We start from the raw sequence: 23,400 nt of genomic DNA, 5'->3' as shown, positions 1-23,400 counted from the left end.
TTAAGGTGCAAATCCATGTAGCATAATGTGAACGAGAGCAAAACCAATCGCTGGCGTTCTGCAATGTCCGTTACGCTCGCGATTGGTTCTATTGAAACAACAAGCTCTCTTATTGGATATTCAACGTTACGTCACATCAAACTGCAAATTCACCATAAGATCAATTCGGACAGAGATTTACACATCTATGTGCCGAGAGAAGGGAGAGAATCTACGAATCGCGTGCCCGATTTATAGGACTCAATATGGCGGCCCCTTATAACGGCGTCCCGAAAGACGAAGAAACAAAATTAGATCATAGTAATATAATTTTCTTGTTCGTCGCGCGAGATAAGGTGTTCCATAATCTTAAGAATTAATCGTAACACGCATGCGCATCGATTACAAGCATATCTCAAGATTTATTGCATATTCACCGCGCCCGCAGTAAATATATATTAGAATTTGTCAAGCCGTGTCAGAGACAACGACGGACGACAGTGTCTTCCCGTACACATGTGTGTGTATGCATGGTGTGCGCGCGCGCGTTTACGTGTATACTCCGCGACGAAAACAGAGCTCCGATCGCTGCGGAGAAACGCAGCTCTCTCTCTCTCTCTCTCTTCTTCCTGTAACATCATCGTTCCGTGCGTGACGCACAAAACAAACGCGACGATCAAACGAGAAGAGCGAAAGACGGTGAGTGTCGTAGCAGAGAGTCAGTTAGTAATCGATATGACACTCATGTAATCATGGGTCGTCGTCGTCATTATCATCATCATCATCATCATCATCATCATCGCCGTACATAAACACGACGGCAATTCGGTGAAGAATGAATTCTCGGCCGTTTGTGCTCCTTCGACGAATCTGTAGAGAAAGTTCACGACTGTAAGACTTGTTTAAAAAAAAAAAAAAAGATAAGGAAAATAAAGCGAGTGTAGAGTATAAAGGTGAAAGAGTGCGATGTGCGATAAGGACCGTCTTCCGATAAGGATCAGACAGTAGAGGAAGAGGAAGGATTTCATCGTCTCGTCCGCTGCCGATCGTGCGTGTAGCCAATTTGCTCCGATCGCCAGCGAAAATCGTTCGAATGCAGAGATCGTCACGATGGTGATACGGTAAATAATCAATGTTTATCTTTGTAGAGGGTCCCTCCTCTTCCAAAGAGTGACGAAGAGAGCGATCCCCCTCCTCTCCCCGCGCACGGTCGATAGAACTGCACGACAATCGTGTCACCGATCGACATGCTGCAGTATATCGTACGATTTCCCTATCTACAACCGATACTGCGTCATTATTGTGTATATATATGTGGATGTGTGTGTGTGTGTATCATGTATTTACAAAATATACAAGCAGTCGTGAGGTCTCCTTGACGCGTTGCGGTAACGTTATCGTTCTTACTACATGACGGATATATTAGGTCGTGCCCGTAATATTGACTGCTATGTGCGGAGGATCGTTCTTTTTTTCACTCTCGACATTAATGTTATCATATCCTGTCTGTTGGTTTCTCTGTTTATGTACTGACAGCGCGCACGTGAATGCGCAATAATATTGCTTCAAAATTTTGAGAACCTTCAATATCAGAACACATTCTTTTTGACTATGTTCATTTTTCATTTATAATTTTGTTTCCCTTTTTTCTTCTTCAAAGATAATTTACGTTTATTTTGCTCCATTCTCGATGCGAAGAATATGAGAAAGTCCGGCTAAAAAGTACAAAATTTATCGTGTCATTAATAATGCATGTGTAACGTAAACAAGAATTAATATACAATTTCGATAGATTCGATCTACGGTGCGAAACATTTTATGACAGTTAATTTAAAAGATAATCATTTTGCATAAATCTCAGTAAAATTATATCGATTAATTATCTAACACAGTAATACAAAAACCGTAAGAAGTTCTTATATTGAAAGTCTATCAACGATTAACAAGCAAGTAAAGTAAAATTTTAGAAAATTTTATCGGAAATATCACTTGATACGGTACTGTCCAAGTAATTTCACAAGACTTATTTACTGTGCAAGCGATAAGTATGTTTTGTTTGTAATTTGAATATCTGTTGACATTCTTACTGTATGCAATGACTTGTAAGTGTGCTAAAGGCTTGCTGATAATGAATCAAAATTTTGTATAACAGCATGGATTTAGTTTCTAGTTTTATCGAATGCAAATCTATTGTCAATCTCTTGTCAATAGAACAAAAAATAGTAACGCATGAAAAATGAAATTTTAATAGTATAAATTGTTATTTTTATAAATCAAATGTGAGATTATCTTGTATGGAAAAAGATCTTGATCAGGCTGTAAAAATATTAATGTTCCATATAATAATCTCACATTATTTATATATTATATGTACAATTCAAGTATGTAAAAAAATATCAAAAAAAAATTTCTATATTTAAACAGATTTTTCTGTATGAAAATTATTAGCAGCATGCTGATAATATATGTGTTATATGTTACGAGAAGTTAAATATATAATCCTAATTTTTCACTCAAATTATTTTATTTTAAATAAAATTATTTTAGTTTTTACATGATGCATCATATTACTATAATAGCAGTCGTAATAGCCCATTTGCATGTATCTATAGAGAAAATTTGAGGATGATTAGGTAGGGAGCACTTACTATAAACTGTATTATTATATATAGATTGGTTATATACGTAAAATTTACAAATAAACATATAGGAGAAATGGAAAACGAAGAAAACAGCATCACTGAGAATTGTAGGAGGATCAATTGAAAAATTGATATCTATTTTTATTTGTATAGAGTATAAAATTTTAATTTTAAAAAAACTAGATTTATCACTAAAGCAAATCTGGCATTAGAATGATCATAGAATCGGTAACTTATGATGCAAAAACTGAGAAAAAGATCGTTCCCGTTAACAACACAAGGCAACAGTAAAGACGGGCTAAAAACGAAAATTTTATCTCGCATTAGATAAATTTTATGACAAATAAAAAAGAAAGAGAACAAGTGAGAGAGAGAATTATCAGCTAATTATGATCTTTATGTTGAATGTTTTTCATTGCAGATCATAATTATCGATTCGCAGCTTGCCGCGTATGCAATTGCTCAGATTTGTCTGCATCCGCGTGAAGATCCTTAAGACTGCCCGTCCTTACCAAGTACCCTTGCAAGTACCATGGAAGTAGTAGAAATCTATAAATCCTACTGAAAGGAGGATGCCAGTAACTAAACGCATTCCATATCCTTCGCGGTAAGTAAGAAATTACGGTTTACGTATTACGTAATGTAAGCCGCGCAAGACTATGTCTTTGTAATCATATCGCTTGTGCTCTCAAATTTGAATTTCTTTATAGAAGGCGCCGTTTGTAAAAAACATAAAGTCGTACTGTGACGTTTTATGCGAAATTTAAATATAAGAACTTTTGAGTTTAAAGAATTACATTATAGAGTAAAAATAATTGTGTGACAGATTTGCTATATATTAATATATGTGACAAAGTGATGTATCGTTTATTGTAAAATCTTGGGCGAAACGTTTTATTGCTATCTTTAAATCTAATACGCGAATACAGAAGAGAGCTTTTGTATACAAAGGTGCAACGATTTATTTGTTTGACGAACTAGCTAGCCTTAATACGCGTACATTAACTATATAAAATCACTTCGTCCGATGTAAAAAATACAAAAACTTTAACTGTATTTTACTATAGTCTTTCATATCTTTGATATATTTTTTTCTGGGATCAGAAGAAGTACTTCCAGTTACAGACATCCTTCTGTTCAAAGTTTCCACGGTTCATGACACATTTTAATCCCATTTTAATTTCCAATGAAAAATTTCCTTCTCCTTGGTGGAAGGTTAATCACACAAAATTACTGGAATTCTCAGGAAATTTATATAATTGGTACAATTTAATACAATACATATTCTATACAATTATATTCATCCTCTATTTTACTCTTATGATCTCCTAATTAGAGCTGTTATGACTGCATTGTATTAATCTGAAAATTTATCTTTCTCTGCTGCAATATCGAAAATTTTAATAAAATAAAATTTGCTGCTTTTTGGTAGGCTTAATAAAATTTATAGAAGATTGCGAAAATTACTGCATAACTAATTCTTTTATGTTAAATCAATTTTACAAATTAACAAATAAGAATATGTATGAGTAATTTATCATATAGAGTAATATACATCACTATCATCTTTTTTCTCAATTATGAATATTAAGGATCAAACAGGAAAAGTATTAGTAATTGCTAGATTTTAGAAAGTGATGGTTCTGATAATGAAATAAAGTTATTTATGTAATATATTTTGATAGATTAAGTTTTGAAATTGTAAATAGATATAAACAACTTATCTTTCAATCACTTTTAATTCATTTGCAAAAAAATTAATTAAAAAATTACTTTGTACTTTGTAAAATTACTTTGTACTTGTACTTTATTAGTAAAGTACTTAATGAAAAACATTGAAAAACTGAAATTATAAAATTCTTGTCAAGGAACAGAGACTGATTCCAAATTCACAAGAGAATTTTTAAGATAAAAGATGATAGTGGGGGATCACTATATATATATATATATATATATATATATATATATATATATATATATATATATATATGTATACGTTTGTATGCATGTACATGAAAGATTTATCATACCATTGTTTTATATTAGATCCGACGGCGGTAGTAGCGAGAGCCCATTGCTCGTGGAAGAAGGTGAGACAGTCGGCACGCCTCACAGTCCACGCAACATACACAGTCACAGTCATTCACATGGCAATCCACATCGGTCTCACAGTTATCACCATGAGAAGCCAAAACAATTAGTGAAATACGGTGAATTAGTTATACTTGGGTAAGAATTTTCAACAGATGTAAAAAAAGAAAAAATTAGCGAAAAACATCAACGACAAACAAATTTTTGGCAGATACAATGGTTACCTTCCACCTGGCGATAGGGGTAGAAGGAGAAGTAAATTCGTATTATACAAAAGACCCGTGCCAAATGGTGTTAAACGTAGCAAGCATTATATTGTTAAAACGCCTCATTGTTCACAAGCCATTCTCAATACGAAGCAACACTCGATTTCGTACACGCTCTCCAGAACGCAAGCTGTTATCGTCGAATACACGGAAGACGAAAAAACGGACATGTTCCAGGTAAAAATCCAAAAATCTTTTTATTCTTCTAAAAAACGTGCACGTTTCTGTTTTATTTATTAATTTTTTTTTTAATTATATCACGATATGTGAATATCATATGGCAATATATATGTGAGTGTGTGTAAATCTAAATCAAAACTTGTTTGTATAGATCGGTCGTTCGTCTGAATCGCCTATCGATTTCGTAGTGATGGATACATGTGCGGGCGGTAGCGATGGTGGACCTGCTAACGAAGGACGCGTCGCCCAGAGTACTATCAGTAGGTTCGCCTGTCGGATTCTGGCGGATCGATCAGATCCCAGAATTGCGAGAATTTATGCCGCAGGATTCGACAGTTCGAGAAACATTTTCCTAGGGGTAAGATTCGGGTATTGATCGCGCAGCTTGATTTTATATGAATTTATAAGCTTAATATAAAAACGAACTTTCTCGATGGCATTCAGACATTTTATAAGCGATTTCTCACAGGAAAAGGCAACCAAATGGCAAGAGAATCGGGAGATCGACGGACTTACAACTAATGGAGTCTTGATAATGCATCCGCGGGGTCAATTCTGTGGTGGTGAGGCGCAGTGTGGTTTCTGGCGGGAGGTTAGCGTGGGCGGCGGTGTTTTCTCGCTCAGGGAAAGCCGGAGTGCTCAACAGAAGGGTAATGTCGTGGAGGAGGAGAACAATATTCTACAAGACGGTACTCTCATTGATCTTTGTGGCGCTACTCTGCTCTGGCGATCAGCCGAAGGTCTCGCAAAGTCTCCGGTAACTTAGACATATTCTTTAAAAAGATTCATAAAATGTATCATTTATATACATTGGAAGATATAAACACATATTCTTTTTGCAGACGAAACAAGATCTAGAAGAGTTAGTCGATGCTATAAATGCCGGCAGACCACAATGTCCTGTAGGCTTGAACACATTGGTCATACCACGCAAAGCAGCTTCAGACTCGACGCAGCAACAGCCATACGTTTACCTTAAATGCGGTCACGTACAGGGACATCACGACTGGGGTCAGGAGAAGGATAAGGTTACAAGAAGGTGTCCTATGTGCCTAGTGGCAGGGGCAGTAGTCAAACTGTCTATGGGAATAGAGCCTGCCTTCTACGTAGACTGCGGACCGCCCACTTACGCATTTAGTCCCTGTGGGCATATGGCTACAGAGAAAACCGTCAAGTTAGTAACGCGTCCCAGTCGCTAATTCATTATACCTTGGAATATCACATTTTAGTTACACTCCGAGTTATTCATCTTTTTCATATTTTTTTTCCATATATTTGTCATTCTGTTTCTTCGTTTTGCAGATATTGGGAAAAAGTAGCCATACCACACGGCACAAACGGCTATATCGCGATCTGTCCCTTCTGTGCGGTGCCGCTCGAGGGAACGCCAGGATATGTAAAACTAATTTTTCAAGATAATGTAGATTGAAAAGATATATAAAATAATGGAACACTGTAGAAATTAATAAACTTCTTAAGAAATATAAGGATTATTAAACTCGACTAATGCTTTGTCTGATTTGTCATTGTACTGAATACCCACAACACAAAGTTTCATTTTCTTTTTTTTTTTTAAATATAATAAAACAACCTAATGTTTTATAAATGTCTTATAAATTACTACACATAATTATTTGCAAAATTTTATGTAATTAACAAGTGAAATGATAAATTTTACAATCTCAAGAGTTTGGAATTATATATTATATAACTTATTAAAAAAATGTTCTTTTTATTTAAAAATTATATTTACCTATATAGGGCAGTTGCAGACATCGTTAAGAAGACGGGAAACAGGAGATATGTTTTTAATATTTTATTGCCAAAATACACGAAAAGTAATGCTTACTCGTTCTCTTCCGAACGCAAACGTGCACTGGCATTTGTCACGCGTATCGAAAGTTGTTGAGCACGCTCGACGATGGCTTTCCTTTTCTTGCTGCTAACAGCATGTGCAATCTCTGCACAGAACTTACGATTTTGCATCATTAAGACTTCAAGTTCCTGTAAATAGATAATTTTATTTATACCTTATTCAAAAATAAATATAAATATTATTGAAATGTACAAAATAACAAATAGAAAATAATGTTTATTTTCTATTTTTTAAATGATTTGTACAATGTTATACATATATTATGAATTACACTACATCACTTTGTTAATTTTTAAAAAAAGAAAATTTGATACATAAAAACGATATTTACCTTTACATTATGTACAAGAACCTTGCGAAATCCTGTCGGTAGCATGTGACGTGTTTTCTTATTGCTACCATAACCAATACTAGGCATCAAGTATTGGCCCTTGAAACGCCTACGTACTCTGTTATCAATACCTTTTGGTTTGCGCCAGTTGCGCTAAAAGTCATATGCAGAATAGTTGTAATTTCTATATGATTTTTACTGTTTAATAGTTAACTATTATCTCCAAGACTAATTGTCTATATCTTTTAGTAAAAAATAAATTGTTATTAAATATTATATGTAAAAATAAATAAATATTTAGTGAAATTAAGTGAAATATATAACATGCAAGAAAAATAATATTTGAAATTTTTCACATAATCAAAATATAATGCAATGTAACACATGTAGTGCAGACAATATAACCAAACTCTATAAACACGTTGATACGATTGACAAAAGACAAAATAAAAGATATATATCTACCTTGAGTTTGTCATATCTATCACTTTGATGCCTGATGAACTTCTTTGTCCTTTTCTTCACAATCTTGGGTCGATAGACCGGTCGGATGGACATTTTGAGTTCTGTTTAATAACTGAAACAACAGACGCAATCTAAATCACTTTGGTAATAAGTTACTCCACATATGTCTCGTTCCCATAAATATTGCACTTTTATATTTCAGAAAATCGTCCACGATCGATTAATTCCCACATAACGATCGTCTTGATGACGATCATCGTGAAAATTAAGGATTTTCCGCGTGATACGTACCGTTCGCTAAAATGTCGTAAATGGAAAAGGTTAGATTTCACGAATACCGCCTCGTTTTTTCCCAGCTTGAACATTAAGGGTGCGTTCGAAAATTCTACCCGCGAGATAGAAAGAAACATTTAATCGACCAATCAAAATCTTTGCTCTTTTTGACGAATGAGATTGAAGAAGAGAGATTAAAAATTGACCAATCAGAAGAAAAAACTCTTAGTTTCTTTTATTCTGATTGGTTAAATTTCAATTTTTAATCTTCAATCTTCAATACGTAGTCTGATACAGACTTTAAAATTCTGCACGATGAGGGCTCCCCACTTGTCACGATCGGCAACTCTATCGCTCGCATCCCGAAGCGCGAATCGTCTGATCGATCTGACGTGAATCGAATCCGCGAATACGCTCGTAGCTATTCGTGGCTATTCGCGATCGCGACGGGAGCGAGACCCCCAACCTCGTATATGATGACGCCATGATCTACGTCGTCGTGTCACAGCGCGGATCGTAGACAGCGGGATCAATTCGCCACCAGAGAGCGACCCCCTTTCTTCTTTTTTTATTATAATTATGAGTGTCATTGGCCCGGAATCTTAACCACCGGACGCGCAAATACAGCAGCGAACACCGTTCGTCTCTGGTAAATTGCTCGCATCGCGAATCGCGCATAGAGCACGTCGTGCGTGTATTATCGACAAATAGAGGAGACGGTGTGGAGATAAAAACGGCGCTTTATTAAGGTGTGTTCTCGCGCGAAGAAATGTCCGTCCCTCAGGCTCGCGCGTGAACATCTCGGAAGGATTTAGCGGGAGAATTGTCGTGTGTCACGAGACTCGTCGACGTGGGGGTGCACCGGTCCCCAGTTGACGGGACTACTTCATTATTTCTTCTGGATATTTTCTCATCTGTGCTTCAAAAACGGGCGATTCTTCTCTCCCCACCTGCCCGCGCGCGAATGACACATCTCGATGGAACGATCCAAAATCGTAAATCGTAAATATAATGTCCGTAGAATTGAAAAAAAAAAAAAAATAGATCCTGTAGAGAAATGTTTTGTCGTAGAGGAACATTTGACATTTTCCATTTGTGGGAGAAATTCATAATCTGTACGATGTCTCTCCATTGTTAGTGTGTCACATCTTGTCCACTTTGCAGGAAGATAATAAGAATGTCTGTGCCACCTCCACCACCGCCTCCACAGGCTGCTGCCTCTGGCCCACCAGTGGGAGACAACAGAAATTTACTGCTACAGTCCATAAGGGCAGGTAAAACTTTGAAGAAGACTGTTACTGTGGACAAAAGCGCACCTGCTATTGCTGGTAACTCTCTTATATAAAGAATAAAATAGTAAGACTCAAAAATAGATTGAGTCATATAAAATATATTAATTGTTAAATTTAATGAATTAAATTAATTTAAAAGTGCCTCATTTTATAGAAAGCCATATGTTTCACAGGGAAAGTTAAAGGAGAATCAATAAGCCCATCGTTGAGCAGTAATAGTAGAACTAATAGTTCTAATGCAGCAATAAGTAGCAGTAATGGTGGACCCATGTCCCTGGGTGGTTTATTCGCGGGTGGAATGCCGAAATTAAAACCTACAGGATTAAGAGGGAATATGACCGAGAAAGAGGGACAAAATGTACATAACTCTAGCTTTCTTCATTCATCGCCTGGATCTTCTCATAGTATGAAGCGTGGTCCCCCTCCGATCCCGCCACCAGCCGCGCAGAAACCACAGATATTTAGTCAGGTAGAAATAAAATTATAAATTGGCTAAATCATGCTGTTGATCTGTATATCTGTAAAGTCATCAATTTTAATGGCACAGGGACAAAGTACCACAGATTCCGCAACAAGCAATTCAGACACTATGCCCAGAGGATTCGCGAAATCAGCCACTGTGCCTAAACCAGTGCCGTCGCCTAGTCTGCAGAAACCGTCGCCGCCGCCTAAGAAGTTAAATCTGACAAGTAGCGTAACCAGCGTAGCTAGGGCGCAGAGCATGCGTCTACCGCGTTCGCCACCGGTTCTGATGTCGACAACGCCATCTTCCTTACATCAATCGCAGGATTGTCTAAACGAGACGATCGTACCACAACCCACAGCGAGACCAACGATGAATCGAGTTCTCAGGCCGCCGGTAACAAGACCCCCATCGCCACCAATCTCGCGGTCGGCGAGTATTGTGCCCACGACGAAACCACCGTCGCCGTCGACCCCGCGGTCATCGAGTACCATGCCTGTCATGAGAGCGGCACCGCCGCCGCCATCGAGAGTCACAGTTACTGCGCCGTGCATACCGCCTCCGCCTCCGCCGCTTCCTCATCGTCCTGCTCCTACACATCAAAGACTAGCACCGCCGCCGCCGCCACCTCCGACTCCACCTACGAGGAGTCTCTCAGTACGCAACGGCGGCGGTCAAGCCGCGGCGAGTTCCGTTGACCTAGAGGTGCGATTCGCCGAGATGTTTCACGCCGCATCTAATTTACCACCCCCAGAACCGTTTAAGGGTTTTGTCAAGATTTATAGTAGCAGGAATGGTAAGACTATTGACTAATTGACTAATCTCTGATTCTTATCTTAGAGTATAGTACACCTGATGTGTGTGTGTGTGTGTGTGTGTGTGTCTGTATATAATAATAAAAGAAGTTATATGCTTTTTCATTCTAGATTTAAACACACAATGCTTCGCACAATGCCGCATATTTAATCGCATCCTAACAAATATGTCGCACGTTATAAATACGATTTTCTAGCACAGTCCCTTATACGATGCATATATATATTTTATACACATTGGTAATTAGATACAATTATTATTTATAGATGATGTATTTCATGAAACACTATTTTCTTCTATAACGTTTCAAAATTTGTCAAGGTTTTTTTTTAAAGCTAACTTCTGCCGATGCTTCTCTATGCATTATGTTCCAACAAATATACTATAAGCATGTATGACACTAACATTTCACATTGATTATATAATATGGCAATATGTAAATGCATGTTATACTTTTCATACTTTATGAATATCTATAAAATGTACAAATTGTGTATTGTTCTATTGTGAAAAACGGAAAATAATAGTGATGCTTTAAAAATTACAGCAGCAAAGCAACAAGCTCCAGCTCCACCTCTTCAATCGTCTTCTACCCCTAGTACACTGCATTCGTTAAATACTTCATCTGGAAGTAAACAGTGGCAACATAATGCGACTTCTTTGGCATATTAAAAACATCATCTGTGTATACTTAAATCATTGCTTTAAGCATTGATTATTGTTTAAAAACTTCTCGATGCTGCCACACAATAAAATATTAAATTAAGTGTGCATGGAAAGAATGAATCAGCAAAGCATAAGAGTTTCCGAGAAAGTGAGGTCTTAAATTTGCGAGCCCAGTTATACAATAAAATGTTTTAGACAATATTTTCTGTACAGTTTATCTTAGGAAAATCTATTTAATATAGATTATACTTATATATATAATATATATTATATATATATATATATATATATATATATATATATATATATATATATATATAAATCGTTAGAAAGGCTAAGCCTGTTATTACCTAACAGAAATCTAAAAGAGATTAAAACAAAAGGTACATTTACTCTCATCTTAAAAACATATTCATTTAACCTTCCCAATCACATATTTTTCTTATACTTCTGTGTAAAAAAAATATAACAGATATATCACCAAAATCATTAATTTACGACATTGTATCAATATTGATGTATGATGAGTTATGTTTCTTCGTGTTACTTATTTAAACATTATATACAAAGGCCAAAATAAAAAGTTGTAACTTATTTTTCAATACTAATAAACAATTGCAACAGCAAAATCTGTTGACTTACCAATAATTATATTATGTTACTGATTAAACAAATGCAATCTTTACATGCAGAATAGTAAATGATTAATATATTTTCAAGTAAGATGTAAATGTAAAGCATTATTTATCTAACAATATTTTTTATTATTTTCTCTTTGTAATAGAATGTTTAGTGTGAAAATGTCCAAATTCACAGATTGCATGTCACAGTCGAATAATATGTTTGCTCAATGTATTAAGGAAAAATGAATATAATTCACTTATTAATAAATTTAAGAAAAAAGATACATACTGTAATTACCAAAAAAGGAAAACAGACATTTGTGTTGGATAGACGAATAAATCGTACATATAATATATTAATCGATGATGCTATGTTTAATCTGTTTCATGAGAGAAAAACATTTGAGAAATAAATAAGACACCAGCGATCAAATGTGTTTGGAAAAAAGTAAATATTACAAAATAGGTATTAGTCGCAAGATGATTTTAATTAAAAGGGCGATATTCTTCTAAAATTTTCACAATGATATATTACTCGGTATAAGAGATAACGCAAGATTACGAGACAGTATCACATTAGACTTGTTTTCTTACAATTCAAGTTCCCTCTCGATGATCCTGCGATATTCATCAAAACCTTCTTCAATGCATCTAACGGAACCTTCTCCACAAACCCACAATTCTGTACAAACCATCTGGATTAAGCGTTCATCATGCGACACTAATATTACACCAGCCTGTAACAATAAAATAAATATAGTGATAAAATATTGATCACATACATACACATACATAAGCATATGAAATAAAAAAATTTATAATTGAAATTATAGCCTATGTATGAAAGGCACTCACTTGGCAGTTGTTGAGAGCTTTACCCAATGCTTCAATCGATTCGATATCAAGATGATTCGTAGGCTCGTCGAGTACCAAAAAATTAGGCATCGCTGCACACATAAGTGCGAATGCCACTCTAGACTTTTGTCCTCCCGAAAGAGAATTTATGGTCTGCAAAGCCAAATTGCCACTTATCCCGAAACTTCCAAGCATTCGCCTGTACTCCTCAATAGGCTTGCCTGGTAGAGCATATAGTAATTACTAATGATTTTTAAAATAAAGAACTAAGCTCGTATTGGAAACACATACCAGGAAAATGCATTTGTAAAAGTTCGACGGGACAAACGCGCATGTCCAGTTGATCGACATGATGCTGACTAAAGTACCCAAACTTTAGATTACGATGCACGTGAACCGTGCCTCGTGTCGGACTCAACGCACCTGTGATGATCTTCAAAAGAGTAGTTTTGCCCGCACCGTTCTCCCCGACAATGCAGATGCGCGATTGCAGACTGGCAGTAAGATTCACATTGCTAAACACTAAGTCCCCTCCATTGTAACTAAAGGAGACTTCGTTAAGTTGTAGTATCGGTGGACTGAGTGGCTCGACATCTGGGAAGTTGAGAGTCACTTCGCTTTCCTTCTCCATTGGTTTCAACTCAGGTCTGTGTCGACGAATTTAAAGAAGACATAAAGTTAAGTAAATTTTGACCTACCCTTCTGTAAGAGACTAGATTGCTTTTTTTCAAATAATCATTACTTACAATTTTTCCAACATCTTTATTTTGCTTTGTACACTGGATGCACGATTCGCATTGTATCGGAACCTGTCGATAAATTCCTGTACATGCGCTCTTTTTGCTTGCTGAGCTTCGTATTCTCGTTGCTGATTTCTCTCGCGTTCACCTTTCGTTTTCACAAATTGCTCGTAATTACCACGATACGCTTCTATTTTCTGCCCACGTAAGTACAAAATATCAGTGGGGACCTGTATTGAAAGAACAGAAATATAAGAGATAAATAATGATATAAATATATCTATAATAAAAAAATATTTAATTATATATAATTTATATACAACGTATACGACTAGTATCATAATAAGACAATAAATGAGTTTTTTTTAAATATATATACATATATATATAATAAATGAGAGCGTAAATATATTTACCGTATCCAAGAACTTCCGATCGTGTGATACTACAAGTAATGTTTTCGGCCACGTTTGTAGATACTTCTCCAACCAGAGTATCGCTTTAATATCAAGCATGTTTGTTGGCTCATCGAGTAACAATAAGTCTGGTTTGGAAAAGAGAGCTCTCGCGAGAGCCAGCCTCATTCGCCAACCACCAGAAAACGCTTTGGTCGGCCAGGATTGTCTTTCCACAGAGAATCCAAGTCCTGACAAAATTGCGCTCGCTCTAGCGGGTGCCTTGTCGACCTCAGCTAACTGCATCGCTTCGTATACCCGAGCCAATTCTTCACCTAAAGCATCGCCCGTTTTGGAGCCATCCTTCTCTATCGCTGCTTGTAATTTTGCCTCTTGACTGAGTAACGCACTTCGCTCCTGATCGCATTCCAAGACGGATTCCAAAGCGGATGTATCGTCACCGGCTACCTCCTGCTCAACGTGCAACACACGCACGTGAGACGGTATCCTTAGCTGTTTACTAAATCAATCGAGATTTATCCACATTAATAATCCGATCAGAAATCAAATTATTTAAGCAATTGTGTAAGGATTTTGATTTCGTACCTCGATATCATTCGAAGCAGAGTAGTTTTACCGAGTCCGTTTCTACCTATCAGACCGTACCGTCTGCCGAATGCGAGCATTAAATCAGCACCATGTAATAATACTCTATCACCATATGCAACATCAAAATTCTCTATCCTTATGTCCTGAGCTTTATTCACTCCACCTTTGGTCTCCATTCGACTATCTTTTTTGCTCATCATTTGGCTTGCACTAGCCGCGCTTTCAGCCGCATGATTGACAGAATTAATGCGAGATGCCGATCCTTGCTCGTTTACGATTCGTTTTTCTTGTTTCTGTTGCAATTTAGCCTCGGCCTTCTCTAATTTTTTTGCATCTACTTTCTGTTATTTAATAATAAGTAATATTAAAATAAATATATAATTTGATTACTCGAGTGAATTTTGAGTAATCAAAAATGCAAAAATTGAATATATATACAATATATACATATCAACATAAATAATTTCATATATATATATTACCATTGCATCATCTCTAGTCGTGACCCATATACTCTTGATCTGTTCGACTTGTGCCTCTAAAGTAGCAGCCAGAGCACCCAAATGTACTGGAGCGTTTAATACCTTATTAACACCGTTTTTTCTTCTGTCTATTTCATCATTATTTGAACTACCTTTTAATATTTCCAATAGTTTCACGCATATTTGCCTATATGGAAAAAAAAATAATAAGCTTCAAATTATGCCAGTTGCACTAACAAAAAAGAAAAAATTAATGACTCTTGCGATCGTGAAAACTTGATGTATATACGGAAATGTTATTCGATTCCTGTTCAGATAAGCAGTCAATAGTCAGTTTCATTAACGAATTAAAAGATGACAAATGCGAACATATTTACAGACCTAACCTCGTTTTCTGATTTGTCCGCTACCTCGTGCAATACTTGTCCGATCGCCTCGTATACCTCGTCACCATCCTCGAAGTCGTCTTTGGAACTGTCCAGGATACCTACGTACACACGTCAAGGGTAGAATTAAAAAAATTATTATCTTGCGAGATTCCTTAGGTTATTTTATGGAAATGGATATACCTTCTACGTATTGATATAGGTCATCGTCTATCGTCGGGAACTGATTACGAATATATTCTCCGCAGGTCGCCATAATTAAGCTATTAAGTTAAAAAAAAAATTCGTAAGCCTAATCGAGAAGAAAAAACCAAGAGCGAATTTCGCTTCTTTTGACAAGTCAGTAGTCAAATTGCCACCGAGCAGTGTGGAGATGGAGGCATGGAGGCACAAATCTTGCGCATGCGTAGTAACGTAAGCACTAGCAGACGCTTTTACATATCAGTTATATGTATATATATTTCATAGTAATAAAGGATGCCAGTTAGATTTCTTGCGCGAAAAAGGAATAAAAAAAAATTAATTCATGTCAGTCACATGTACAATGACATATTTCACGCATGCGCATGAAAGTCCCGGACAGATTTGTTTCTCTGTCTATCACTGTCTATCACCTCCCAGCTGTGTGAACACATGTTCACGCCATTTTGGAACATCGATAGTCAGTGATTCAAAAATGTTGAAACGTCATTCTCGTCGAGGCATTAGAAAAGATCTTTCTAACGTCTATCGATCCTTCTTTCGTATAATCATAATTTTTCCGTCTTTTATTTTGATGGACTGATAACCGCATTTCGCCCATAACATCGGTTTTTCAGCGCGTCAAACGATCGCGGCGGTAACCGCCATCTTGTAGCTGTCAAAAGTGATTTTCGCTGATGATGCTCGACAACTCGAGAAGTCGCGTTTTCGTTTTGCGGATCAACGCGTATATTCCCGAATGTCGTCTTTTCGCGCAACGTCAGGCTCGGTCAGGCACGACCATCGGTTTTTGAGTTAATCACGACAAGAGTCGCGCGTCGTCGCTCGTTACGAATCTATCTCACGACGGTTTTTTTTCCGTTGAAAAATAATCGTCAATAACACTCTGGGGTTGGACGAGCCATTAAGACTGTGGAAGTTTTGACTGAAATGCCTTTGCTGACCCCGACGACAGACGTGTGCTCTTGCTAAGGAGATACTTTTATTGAAGACAGGAAAGAAATCGCGCTGGCGGAGACTCGCGGGAACGGAAATACCGTGACGACCGACGGCGTCGCGGAATCGAATGTCGTCGGGGAATTATGCGGCACAAATAATATGGACGAGGGCGAAATTCTTCTCCTACCGTCCTTTTCTTCTAACAACACAATGAATAAGGAACGCCCGCGGAAGAAACTCTGGCGGAACGCGGTGCAGGTAGTGGCGAGCGACGACGAAGATTCGGACGGCCATGAATGTACTTTCTTTCCGGCTAAGCGACATTGCAGCACGCAATTGTCCGAAGTCGATGAGACACGATCAGACACGGTAATTATATTCGCAAAGATATCACGACAATATTTTAATATTCTATTATTTCTTATTACAATTATTTTTTATTATTTAATTATATACATGAGTATAGTTTTCACTTGTTGACAAAGTGTGTAACTTCAGTTTCATTATCAGTACTTCTATATTGTATCATGTAAAATATAATTATATAGATAAACAAAAAAAATAATTATTCTGTAGGAGCAACATATGAATGCAAACACGGAAACAACAACTAATAATATAGGAAATATTGAGTATGATGAAATTATATACCAAATACAGATTGAAAAGAAGCTTAAATTATGGCAAGCTTTTCAAGAGGAAGAAGGATCCATGGACAATAGTATTAATGAGGTGTTGGCTTACTATAGGATGATGCATCCACCCGATCCTCTGGAGGAAGATTCCGTTGGTTCAAGATATCATTTGTCATATAGAAGAAATGATATGGAAGACACAGCAGTGACAATGGCAATTCGCAATCATGGCTTAGTCCAATCGGCCGAACTCGCTCTTCAACCACATTATTGTAAATGCATAGGTGTAGATTGTTCCTTTTCATCCAAATGTATGTATGAACTAGATGACTTTTATGGAACTGTCTACAGCAATGTAGAAACGGGAAGATGCAATGCGCTGGATGCGGATAAAATATATGAATGTGATCAGCCAGAAGATTTCTTGGAACGTGCCGTAGGGGAAGCAATTAAGAAGAAGGGTCTGAGTGCTTTAAGTGTGGATTACGGTTGAATATGTTAGTTGATATATCCTTCTCCCCATTCCTTTGATGTATTTATATAATAATATAGTATATCTCTAATTGTTGTGCTCCATAAATCTATCACGACTTGATTTTATATTTGATTTTTATCGTACGAGTTGTAAATGTTTTACAAACAATACTCTCGAAATATTTTATACTCATCGTATACATTCCGATGTAACGGATTGCTTATATTGAATGATTTAAGATTTTATTTAAGAATAATATTGATTTGCTATAATAATGATTTTCTGATTATTAATATTTTTAATAGCCAGCTATTAATAGTATTGATATCACATTAATTATATTTTTATATATGTAAATATATATGAGAATATAATTATTGTATATATATATTTATATTATAAATTATAGCTTTGTAAACAATACATATTTCAGAAGCAGCTATTTCGATTGAAGTAAAGTTTATTTTAATCAAAGAGATGTATGTTTATTGTTAAATTTGTGAACTAACTTTCTCTTTTAATGCATATATTAATTATATATAAAAACTACTCATGTTTTTGTTAAATACTATAATTATAAAATGAAACTATACAAATGGTTTTATAAAAAAATAATACGAGAGTACTTGTTTTAACTTTCGCGGTTTTGATTAATCGATAAATGTACAATACAGAACAGTATCTAGAAATATATTTCCTCACATTGGCAGCACAAATCATGAGTTAGTAATAAAACTGCAAGTTACTAGCTACAATAAAAATCTCCAAATTCATCAAACACTGATGAGTGATGTCAGTGATGTGATGTGTATATATTTCGTTTCGAATGCACCATTGATTAACTCTTGTTAATTTTTCATAGTTTTACATTATGGATAATTCGTCATATTCATCATCCATACAGTCTTTTAGCGAGCCATTAACGAAGGAACAGGAAATTGCGCTTTACAGTAGCATAAACATGGTAGAGCTACGCGAAACTTATGTTCACATAAATTATATCTTATCGAGATATACTTTGCTCAAATCTGTTGCAGAATCTGGAAGCCATTCGAAAAGCTACGCACGATATTAACATACAATTTAAAAGTGTACAAAAAGAGATGTATATTACGAATGTCTTGATAAATGCGATTGAATCCAAAGTTTCAACAGTGAATGCGGATTAAAATTTTCCGGAAAAATTCCATTCGCGAAAACTTGAAATTATAGTGTACATGCAATAAAGTGCGAAAGTACATTTCAGTAATGCGAAAGAAATTGTATTCTAAATTCACAACTTAAACTATATTAAGAATACAATATTAAATTAAGATATCTAATGAAAAAGATTTTTGGTAATAATTAATTGAAGAATTTTATGATTCTATGGATGCATTGTGAGAACTAGTCCAGAATAAAAATTTTTTTTTGTACTAAAGAAATTCTTATTTATTAACAAAAAATGGCATTTTTGTGACAATAAATCATATAAAATAAAAGATATTTGAAAATTTTTCATTTCCATAAAAGCATCTAATATTAAAAATGAGTCTAAAAATTATATAATTTTTTTTTATATATTGATGACAAATTATATAATAACAAATAAAAAACTGATTTTCTGATTTATCTGTTTATCGTAGTATATATAACAATAGAATGACAAGTAGAAAGTGATATTTAGACAAAAAAAAAAGAAACTGAGTAATTTTAAAATCAATCTCATTACTCTCAAATAAAAATAATTTGATTCGCAACATAAATATTTATCTTTTATATAACCTCTCTTTAATTTTTATTTACTTTTTTATCAATTTTCTTTTTCATTATATACACATCATATAGATTGGATAATTCTCTTGGAAATATTAAAAATATGACCTTGTATGTAGGCAATACATTCTAAGCATTGAGTGACGTAAGATTACCGTGCGATATTTTACATATTTGTAAGAACAAAGAATGATTTTTCACGCGTATAAGTGGTATGGATAATATTTAAGAAAAACATCTCGACCACAATACATAGCGTCGATAAAATGCGCACAGTCTGTTAAAAGTTCGCGTCATTCGCTTATGTATGATAAAATCCGCGAATAAAAATATTTCTTCATATGTATATGTATTATACATATATATGTAACATATCGTTTCATATTCGATGCTTTATACCGATAACGAGATTGCTAAGTTTGTTAATTAAAGATGTTTGTGCGTTATTTTTCCATATATCTACTTCCTTTTTGGTTTGGGTAAGAATCATCTTTTTATATCTTTTCTTCTCCATTTTTTAAAGTAACTTCAATAATAAATGAACAACCTTTTGCTTCGAATAATCCTCGAGATTTTTTGAAAATTGAAGATTAGTTTCATATATACAAATCAGTTTTTTTAAATCAGTTCTGAAAAATATGAATACTAAAAAAATAAACAATTTTTTATGTCTTCAAATAAAGTTAAAAAATAAATAATTATTTTGATTATGCATAATTAAAAAGGATCACGTCATATAATAGTAATACTTTTTCTAAATCATACTCTACTTATTATATAATGCATTTATGCAAGTAATGAATTTGCATTTTGAAGATAAAATGAAATACTTTTAAAATCTATATCATATGACGTTCTGCAAATTCTCTGAACGATACATAATCTGACATAACAGCATGTATTTTTGACGCTATCAATAAGCATGGATATTGTAATCTATCTTCGTAATGCGATAGTAGATAATTGACTCTATAAATCATTTAAGTATTCTCAGCGCGCGCAGTATTCGCATTTCAGCTCATGTTCGCGAAATATATCCAATTAGAAAATTGAATTCGCATTTTATATACAAATTGAAAAAGTCAATAAATGTACGTTGAGACTTCATTTCTTATAAAAGGAAATTCGCGAATGATTTCATATTCATTGTTTTATAAAAATTTGCTATATAAATTTGTCTTTACTCAGAACGATCATGGCCGCGAGTGCGCTAAGATCCATCACAATGATAAAATGGGGTTCTGTGAACGGTCAGGAGATTATGAAGTACACACTAACAAATAGCAATAATCAAGAAGTCGATGTTGTGACATATGGTGCGACAGTAACCGCCATCAGAACACCAGATAAAGAGGGTAACATAGCAGACGTCGTACTCGGTTTCGATAACGTCGAAGGTAATCTGATAATGAGAGCGACTCGTTTATAGGAGAAAATATTAATTGATAAAATTTCGAGAGATCAATTCAATTGATCTTATAATATATGGCCTCTTTGGAAAAAAAAAATGAACAATGAATTAAAATTATTCGGAAGATGCAAGTGACGAGTTTGATTAAGCATTATAACATTTTTCAGAATATCAGTCGTCAAATAATCCATATTTCGGTGCCACCATCGGACGTGTTGCCAATCGCATCAGCAAGGCAACTTTTGTCGTTGATGGTCAACGTTACCAGGTATCGAAAAATATAGGCGAAAACAGTCTTCATGGCGGAACTCACGGTTGGAGCTCGAAGGTTTGGAATGCCTCGATCGATCATGATCGCGTAATTATGACCTTGATCAGCCCGAATGAAGATGAGGGTTATCCAGGAAGGGTAATGGCATGTGTTACTTTTCAATTGACTGATGACGGAGAACTGCACATAGATATGACAGCTGAATCGCCTGAAAAGGCAACGCCGATTAACTTGACAAATCATAGCTACTTCAATCTTGCTGGACATGTGCGTAATACACTTATCTCTCTTTTGAGGAATAAAGTATTCATCTCCAGAAACAACTTCTCTATTGTATTTTCTCTCTATTCAATGAAAGACTAGAACAAGATAAAAATAGCATTGCAATGCTGCAAACTTGATATATTTTTATGTGTAGTATTAAGAACTTTAATTATGTTCTCTCTTGTGTCGCAGAAAAATGCTGAAAGATTAGATTATAATTATTTCTTGGATACGCGTAATTCTTTTCTATTTATATTATTAATCAATCAATTGGAAAAGATAACTATTATAATGCTCGTTGATGTTTTTTTTTAGACTACAAACGCAGAGGAATTATATAAACATGTATTCACCTTGAACACAGATCACTGGACTGTGACAGATTCTGAAAGCATTCCGACTGGCGAAATTCGACCGGTCGAGAACAGTGTGATGGACTTGAGGAATGCGACTGTGCTTGGTGATGTTATTGATAAAGTGCCGGGCGGCGGTTACGATTATAATTTCTGTTTATCAGAACCACACGATTACGAGAAGAGAAATCTCGTCGCTAAAGTACTGCATCCGGACTCGGGACGCAGCTTGGAAGTGTACTCGAATCAGCCGGGCGTTCAGCTTTATACATCTAATTTTTTGCCTGAAAGGAACAACACGGGTATCCTTGGCAAAGATGGAGTGCGGTATTTCAAACATGCAGCTTTCTGCTTGGAAACGCAAAATTATCCCGATGCCATAAATCATGTAAGTTTCTTTTAAAATTAAATTTGTAGGAGCTGATAATTTGTCGCACAAACGATTGCATCAATCTTATGGATTATTGTCATGATCTCATTGCCATATGATATTAACTACGAATAGAAATAAAGATCACAGTGATAAAAGTATAGATTGAGAGTCAAATATAAATTTCAATTTAAAACTATAATTTTAATTTACTAGGCTCAATCTGTTTAAGATTACATATTGATTTTATGACTTTTTACAGGAAAACTTCCCAAACAGCATATTACGACCAGGCGCAAAATATAATCACATTGTTATATATAAATTTGGAGTAAAAGTTTAAGACATTTGGATATCTGTAAACTGAAAAAAAAACAAAAAACAAATATTAAATAAAAAAATCTTATATTATTATCCTTTTAATTAAAAATAAATAAATAAAAAGCCTTGTTAATATAATTATATTGCTAAATTTAATAGTATCTTGTGTATAATTTAAACTAAAAACTTATTTAAATTTTCTGTATTTATTATATTTGATGTCATATAAATAATTAACAATTTATAATAAAATGTATACCTAATTAGACAATGATGGTGGAAGATTAACTTCTAAAGGATTGTGTTTCTTTACGGTAGTCGAGGAATCTACATTTTGTAGTAATCTCTCCTGCCGTTGTTGCTTAATGGATGGTGTTGATGGTGTATAACGGTCAGATATCCATCCCTCTACATTGTATCCGATGAATCCAACAATACCCACAAAAGGAAGCATAATATATTTACCAAAGTGGCCAAAAGATCTTATTATCAACGGCCACATTTTTTTAACTGCAATAAAAATAAACTTACTTTATTTATTATTCAAAGGCAAATTCAATGCAAGTCATAATTTATGTATAAAATTAAAAATATATACACTCCATGTGTATGTGATGTGTGAATGTACAATATAAACGTTATCTAATGTACAATATAAATGTTGATTTAAAAATATTTTAATATAAAAATATGTGAGAAAATACTATGATAGGAAAAATCGCAATATATATGTATATATATAATGTATAATATATATAAATGTGTATAAATGTAAAAATAAATATGTATATAAAAATAAGTATACTCACTTAAAAGTGCAGGTTATGTAAATATCTCAACAAGCCGACAACCACCATAAACACATGAAATGAACTACCGGCAATTTGTGATTTGTGATATTGGCTGCGGTCGGGAAGATGCTAGAAATGCACTTCGAAATTATTATCTTCCCGATCGCAGCCATTGTGACGAAAC

The 23,400-nt window shown here is 34.9% G+C and overlaps 6 protein-coding genes across 16 annotated transcripts; 4 read left to right on the top strand and 2 right to left on the bottom strand.

Moving 5' to 3' along the window:
- The first annotated feature begins 248 nt into the window (after nucleotides 1-248).
- Nucleotides 249-6,661, top strand: LOC126852915 (protein pellino). Of its 3 annotated transcripts, none has more exons than XM_050598202.1 (8): nucleotides 249-678; nucleotides 3,043-3,228; nucleotides 4,668-4,850; nucleotides 4,924-5,155; nucleotides 5,310-5,516; nucleotides 5,628-5,915; nucleotides 6,001-6,332; nucleotides 6,461-6,661. In XM_050598202.1, the coding sequence occupies exons 2-8, from the start codon at nucleotides 3,194-3,196 to the stop codon at nucleotides 6,585-6,587; spliced, it is 1,404 nt and encodes a 467-aa protein (XP_050454159.1). In that variant the 5' UTR covers nucleotides 249-678; nucleotides 3,043-3,193; the 3' UTR covers nucleotides 6,588-6,661. The 3 variants fall into 3 exon arrangements, with proteins under 3 accessions (XP_050454159.1, XP_050454158.1, XP_050454160.1); XM_050598201.1 differs by having other exon boundaries at nucleotides 249-1,100; XM_050598203.1 differs by lacking the exon at nucleotides 3,043-3,228 and having other exon boundaries at nucleotides 249-1,100.
- Nucleotides 6,662-6,959: 298 nt separating this feature from the next.
- Nucleotides 6,960-8,230, bottom strand: LOC126852920 (60S ribosomal protein L32). The gene is made up of 4 exons (XM_050598215.1): nucleotides 8,122-8,230; nucleotides 7,831-7,942; nucleotides 7,366-7,518; nucleotides 6,960-7,162 (listed from the first exon to the last, which is right to left on the bottom strand). The coding sequence occupies exons 2-4, from the start codon at nucleotides 7,921-7,923 to the stop codon at nucleotides 7,004-7,006; spliced, it is 405 nt and encodes a 134-aa protein (XP_050454172.1). The 5' UTR covers nucleotides 7,924-7,942; nucleotides 8,122-8,230; the 3' UTR covers nucleotides 6,960-7,003.
- Nucleotides 8,231-8,450: 220 nt separating this feature from the next.
- Nucleotides 8,451-11,625, top strand: LOC126852917 (WAS/WASL-interacting protein family member 3-like). Of its 6 annotated transcripts, XM_050598207.1 has the most exons (6): nucleotides 8,451-9,105; nucleotides 9,268-9,431; nucleotides 9,569-9,864; nucleotides 9,943-10,654; nucleotides 10,785-10,913; nucleotides 11,222-11,360. In XM_050598207.1, exons 1-5 carry the CDS (start codon nucleotides 9,068-9,070, stop codon nucleotides 10,868-10,870), a joined length of 1,296 nt encoding a protein of 431 aa, XP_050454164.1. In that variant the 5' UTR covers nucleotides 8,451-9,067; the 3' UTR covers nucleotides 10,871-10,913; nucleotides 11,222-11,360. The 6 variants fall into 6 exon arrangements, with proteins under 6 accessions (XP_050454164.1, XP_050454161.1, XP_050454166.1 ...); XM_050598204.1 differs by lacking the exon at nucleotides 10,785-10,913 and having other exon boundaries at nucleotides 8,453-9,105; nucleotides 11,222-11,625; XM_050598209.1 differs by lacking the exon at nucleotides 10,785-10,913 and having other exon boundaries at nucleotides 8,454-8,852; nucleotides 11,222-11,625.
- Nucleotides 11,163-15,891, bottom strand: LOC126852913 (ATP-binding cassette sub-family F member 3). 2 transcript variants are annotated; one of them, XM_050598198.1, is made up of 10 exons: nucleotides 15,614-15,891; nucleotides 15,426-15,531; nucleotides 15,045-15,231; nucleotides 14,560-14,903; nucleotides 13,975-14,473; nucleotides 13,565-13,788; nucleotides 13,110-13,465; nucleotides 12,819-13,039; nucleotides 12,558-12,700; nucleotides 11,163-11,299 (listed from the first exon to the last, which is right to left on the bottom strand). In XM_050598198.1, the coding sequence occupies exons 1-10, from the start codon at nucleotides 15,684-15,686 to the stop codon at nucleotides 11,296-11,298; spliced, it is 2,157 nt and encodes a 718-aa protein (XP_050454155.1). In that variant the 5' UTR covers nucleotides 15,687-15,891; the 3' UTR covers nucleotides 11,163-11,295. The 2 variants fall into 2 exon arrangements, with proteins under 2 accessions (XP_050454155.1, XP_050454156.1); XM_050598199.1 differs by lacking the exons at nucleotides 11,163-11,299; nucleotides 15,614-15,891 and having other exon boundaries at nucleotides 11,624-12,700; nucleotides 15,431-15,531.
- A 179-nt stretch (nucleotides 15,892-16,070) lies between these two features.
- Nucleotides 16,071-19,161, top strand: LOC126852919 (uncharacterized). 2 transcript variants are annotated; one of them, XM_050598214.1, is made up of 4 exons: nucleotides 16,071-16,939; nucleotides 17,147-17,202; nucleotides 17,320-18,644; nucleotides 18,718-19,161. In XM_050598214.1, exons 1-3 carry the CDS (start codon nucleotides 16,730-16,732, stop codon nucleotides 17,696-17,698), a joined length of 645 nt encoding a protein of 214 aa, XP_050454171.1. In that variant the 5' UTR covers nucleotides 16,071-16,729; the 3' UTR covers nucleotides 17,699-18,644; nucleotides 18,718-19,161. The 2 variants fall into 2 exon arrangements, with proteins under 2 accessions (XP_050454171.1, XP_050454170.1); XM_050598213.1 differs by having other exon boundaries at nucleotides 17,147-18,644.
- Nucleotides 19,162-19,302: 141 nt separating this feature from the next.
- LOC126852918 (galactose mutarotase-like) lies at nucleotides 19,303-22,672 on the top strand. 2 transcript variants are annotated; one of them, XM_050598211.1, is made up of 5 exons: nucleotides 19,303-19,914; nucleotides 20,624-20,832; nucleotides 21,014-21,384; nucleotides 21,697-22,122; nucleotides 22,367-22,672. In XM_050598211.1, exons 1-5 carry the CDS (start codon nucleotides 19,868-19,870, stop codon nucleotides 22,445-22,447), a joined length of 1,134 nt encoding a protein of 377 aa, XP_050454168.1. In that variant the 5' UTR covers nucleotides 19,303-19,867; the 3' UTR covers nucleotides 22,448-22,672. The 2 variants fall into 2 exon arrangements, with proteins under 2 accessions (XP_050454168.1, XP_050454169.1); XM_050598212.1 differs by lacking the exon at nucleotides 19,303-19,914 and adding an exon at nucleotides 20,098-20,526.
- The last annotated feature ends 728 nt before the right edge of the window (nucleotides 22,673-23,400 follow it).

This window comes from Cataglyphis hispanica, chromosome 11 (assembly GCF_021464435.1).
Source record: "Cataglyphis hispanica isolate Lineage 1 chromosome 11, ULB_Chis1_1.0, whole genome shotgun sequence".
In the NCBI taxonomy this organism is placed as follows: Eukaryota; Metazoa; Arthropoda; class Insecta; order Hymenoptera; family Formicidae; genus Cataglyphis; species Cataglyphis hispanica.
Note: the sequence above shows the minus strand (reverse complement) of the source record. Positions and strands in the feature narration are given on the sequence as shown.

Excerpts from the sequence above, each read along its gene's own strand:
- LOC126852920 (XM_050598215.1), bottom strand. The coding sequence starts at position 7,923 with ATGTCCATCCGACCGGTCTATCGACCCAAGATTGTGAAGAAAAGGACA. Across the intron at positions 7,519-7,830 it reads ATAGATATGACAAACTCAAG|CGCAACTGGCGCAAACCAAA; the intron begins GTAGATATATAT and ends TATGACTTTTAG. Across the intron at positions 7,163-7,365 it reads TTCTTGTACATAATGTAAAG|GAACTTGAAGTCTTAATGAT; the intron begins GTAAATATCGTT and ends ATCTATTTACAG.
- LOC126852917 (XM_050598204.1), top strand. The coding sequence starts at position 9,068 with ATGACACATCTCGATGGAACGATCCAAAATCGTAAATC. Across the intron at positions 9,432-9,568 it reads AAGCGCACCTGCTATTGCTG|GGAAAGTTAAAGGAGAATCA; the intron begins GTAACTCTCTTA and ends TATGTTTCACAG. Across the intron at positions 10,655-11,221 it reads GATTTATAGTAGCAGGAATG|CAGCAAAGCAACAAGCTCCA; the intron begins GTAAGACTATTG and ends TAAAAATTACAG.
- LOC126852913 (XM_050598198.1), bottom strand. The coding sequence starts at position 15,686 with ATGGCGACCTGCGGAGAATATATTCGTAATCAGTTCCCGACGATAGAC. Across the intron at positions 14,904-15,044 it reads CGACTAGAGATGATGCAATG|AAAGTAGATGCAAAAAAATT; the intron begins GTAATATATATA and ends ATTAAATAACAG. Across the intron at positions 14,474-14,559 it reads CTGCTTCGAATGATATCGAG|TAAACAGCTAAGGATACCGT; the intron begins GTACGAAATCAA and ends CGATTGATTTAG.
- LOC126852918 (XM_050598211.1), top strand. The coding sequence starts at position 19,868 with ATGTTTGTGCGTTATTTTTCCATATATCTACTTCCTTTTTGGTTTGG. Across the intron at positions 19,915-20,623 it reads CTACTTCCTTTTTGGTTTGG|AACGATCATGGCCGCGAGTG; the intron begins GTAAGAATCATC and ends GTCTTTACTCAG. Across the intron at positions 20,833-21,013 it reads CGGTTTCGATAACGTCGAAG|AATATCAGTCGTCAAATAAT; the intron begins GTAATCTGATAA and ends AACATTTTTCAG.
- LOC126852919 (XM_050598213.1), top strand. The coding sequence starts at position 16,730 with ATGGACGAGGGCGAAATTCTTCTCCTACCGTCCTTTTCTTCTAACAAC. Across the intron at positions 16,940-17,146 it reads ATGAGACACGATCAGACACG|GAGCAACATATGAATGCAAA; the intron begins GTAATTATATTC and ends ATTATTCTGTAG.
- LOC126852915 (XM_050598202.1), top strand. The coding sequence starts at position 3,194 with ATGCCAGTAACTAAACGCATTCCATATCCTTCGCG. Across the intron at positions 3,229-4,667 it reads CGCATTCCATATCCTTCGCG|ATCCGACGGCGGTAGTAGCG; the intron begins GTAAGTAAGAAA and ends GTTTTATATTAG. Across the intron at positions 4,851-4,923 it reads GGTGAATTAGTTATACTTGG|ATACAATGGTTACCTTCCAC; the intron begins GTAAGAATTTTC and ends AATTTTTGGCAG.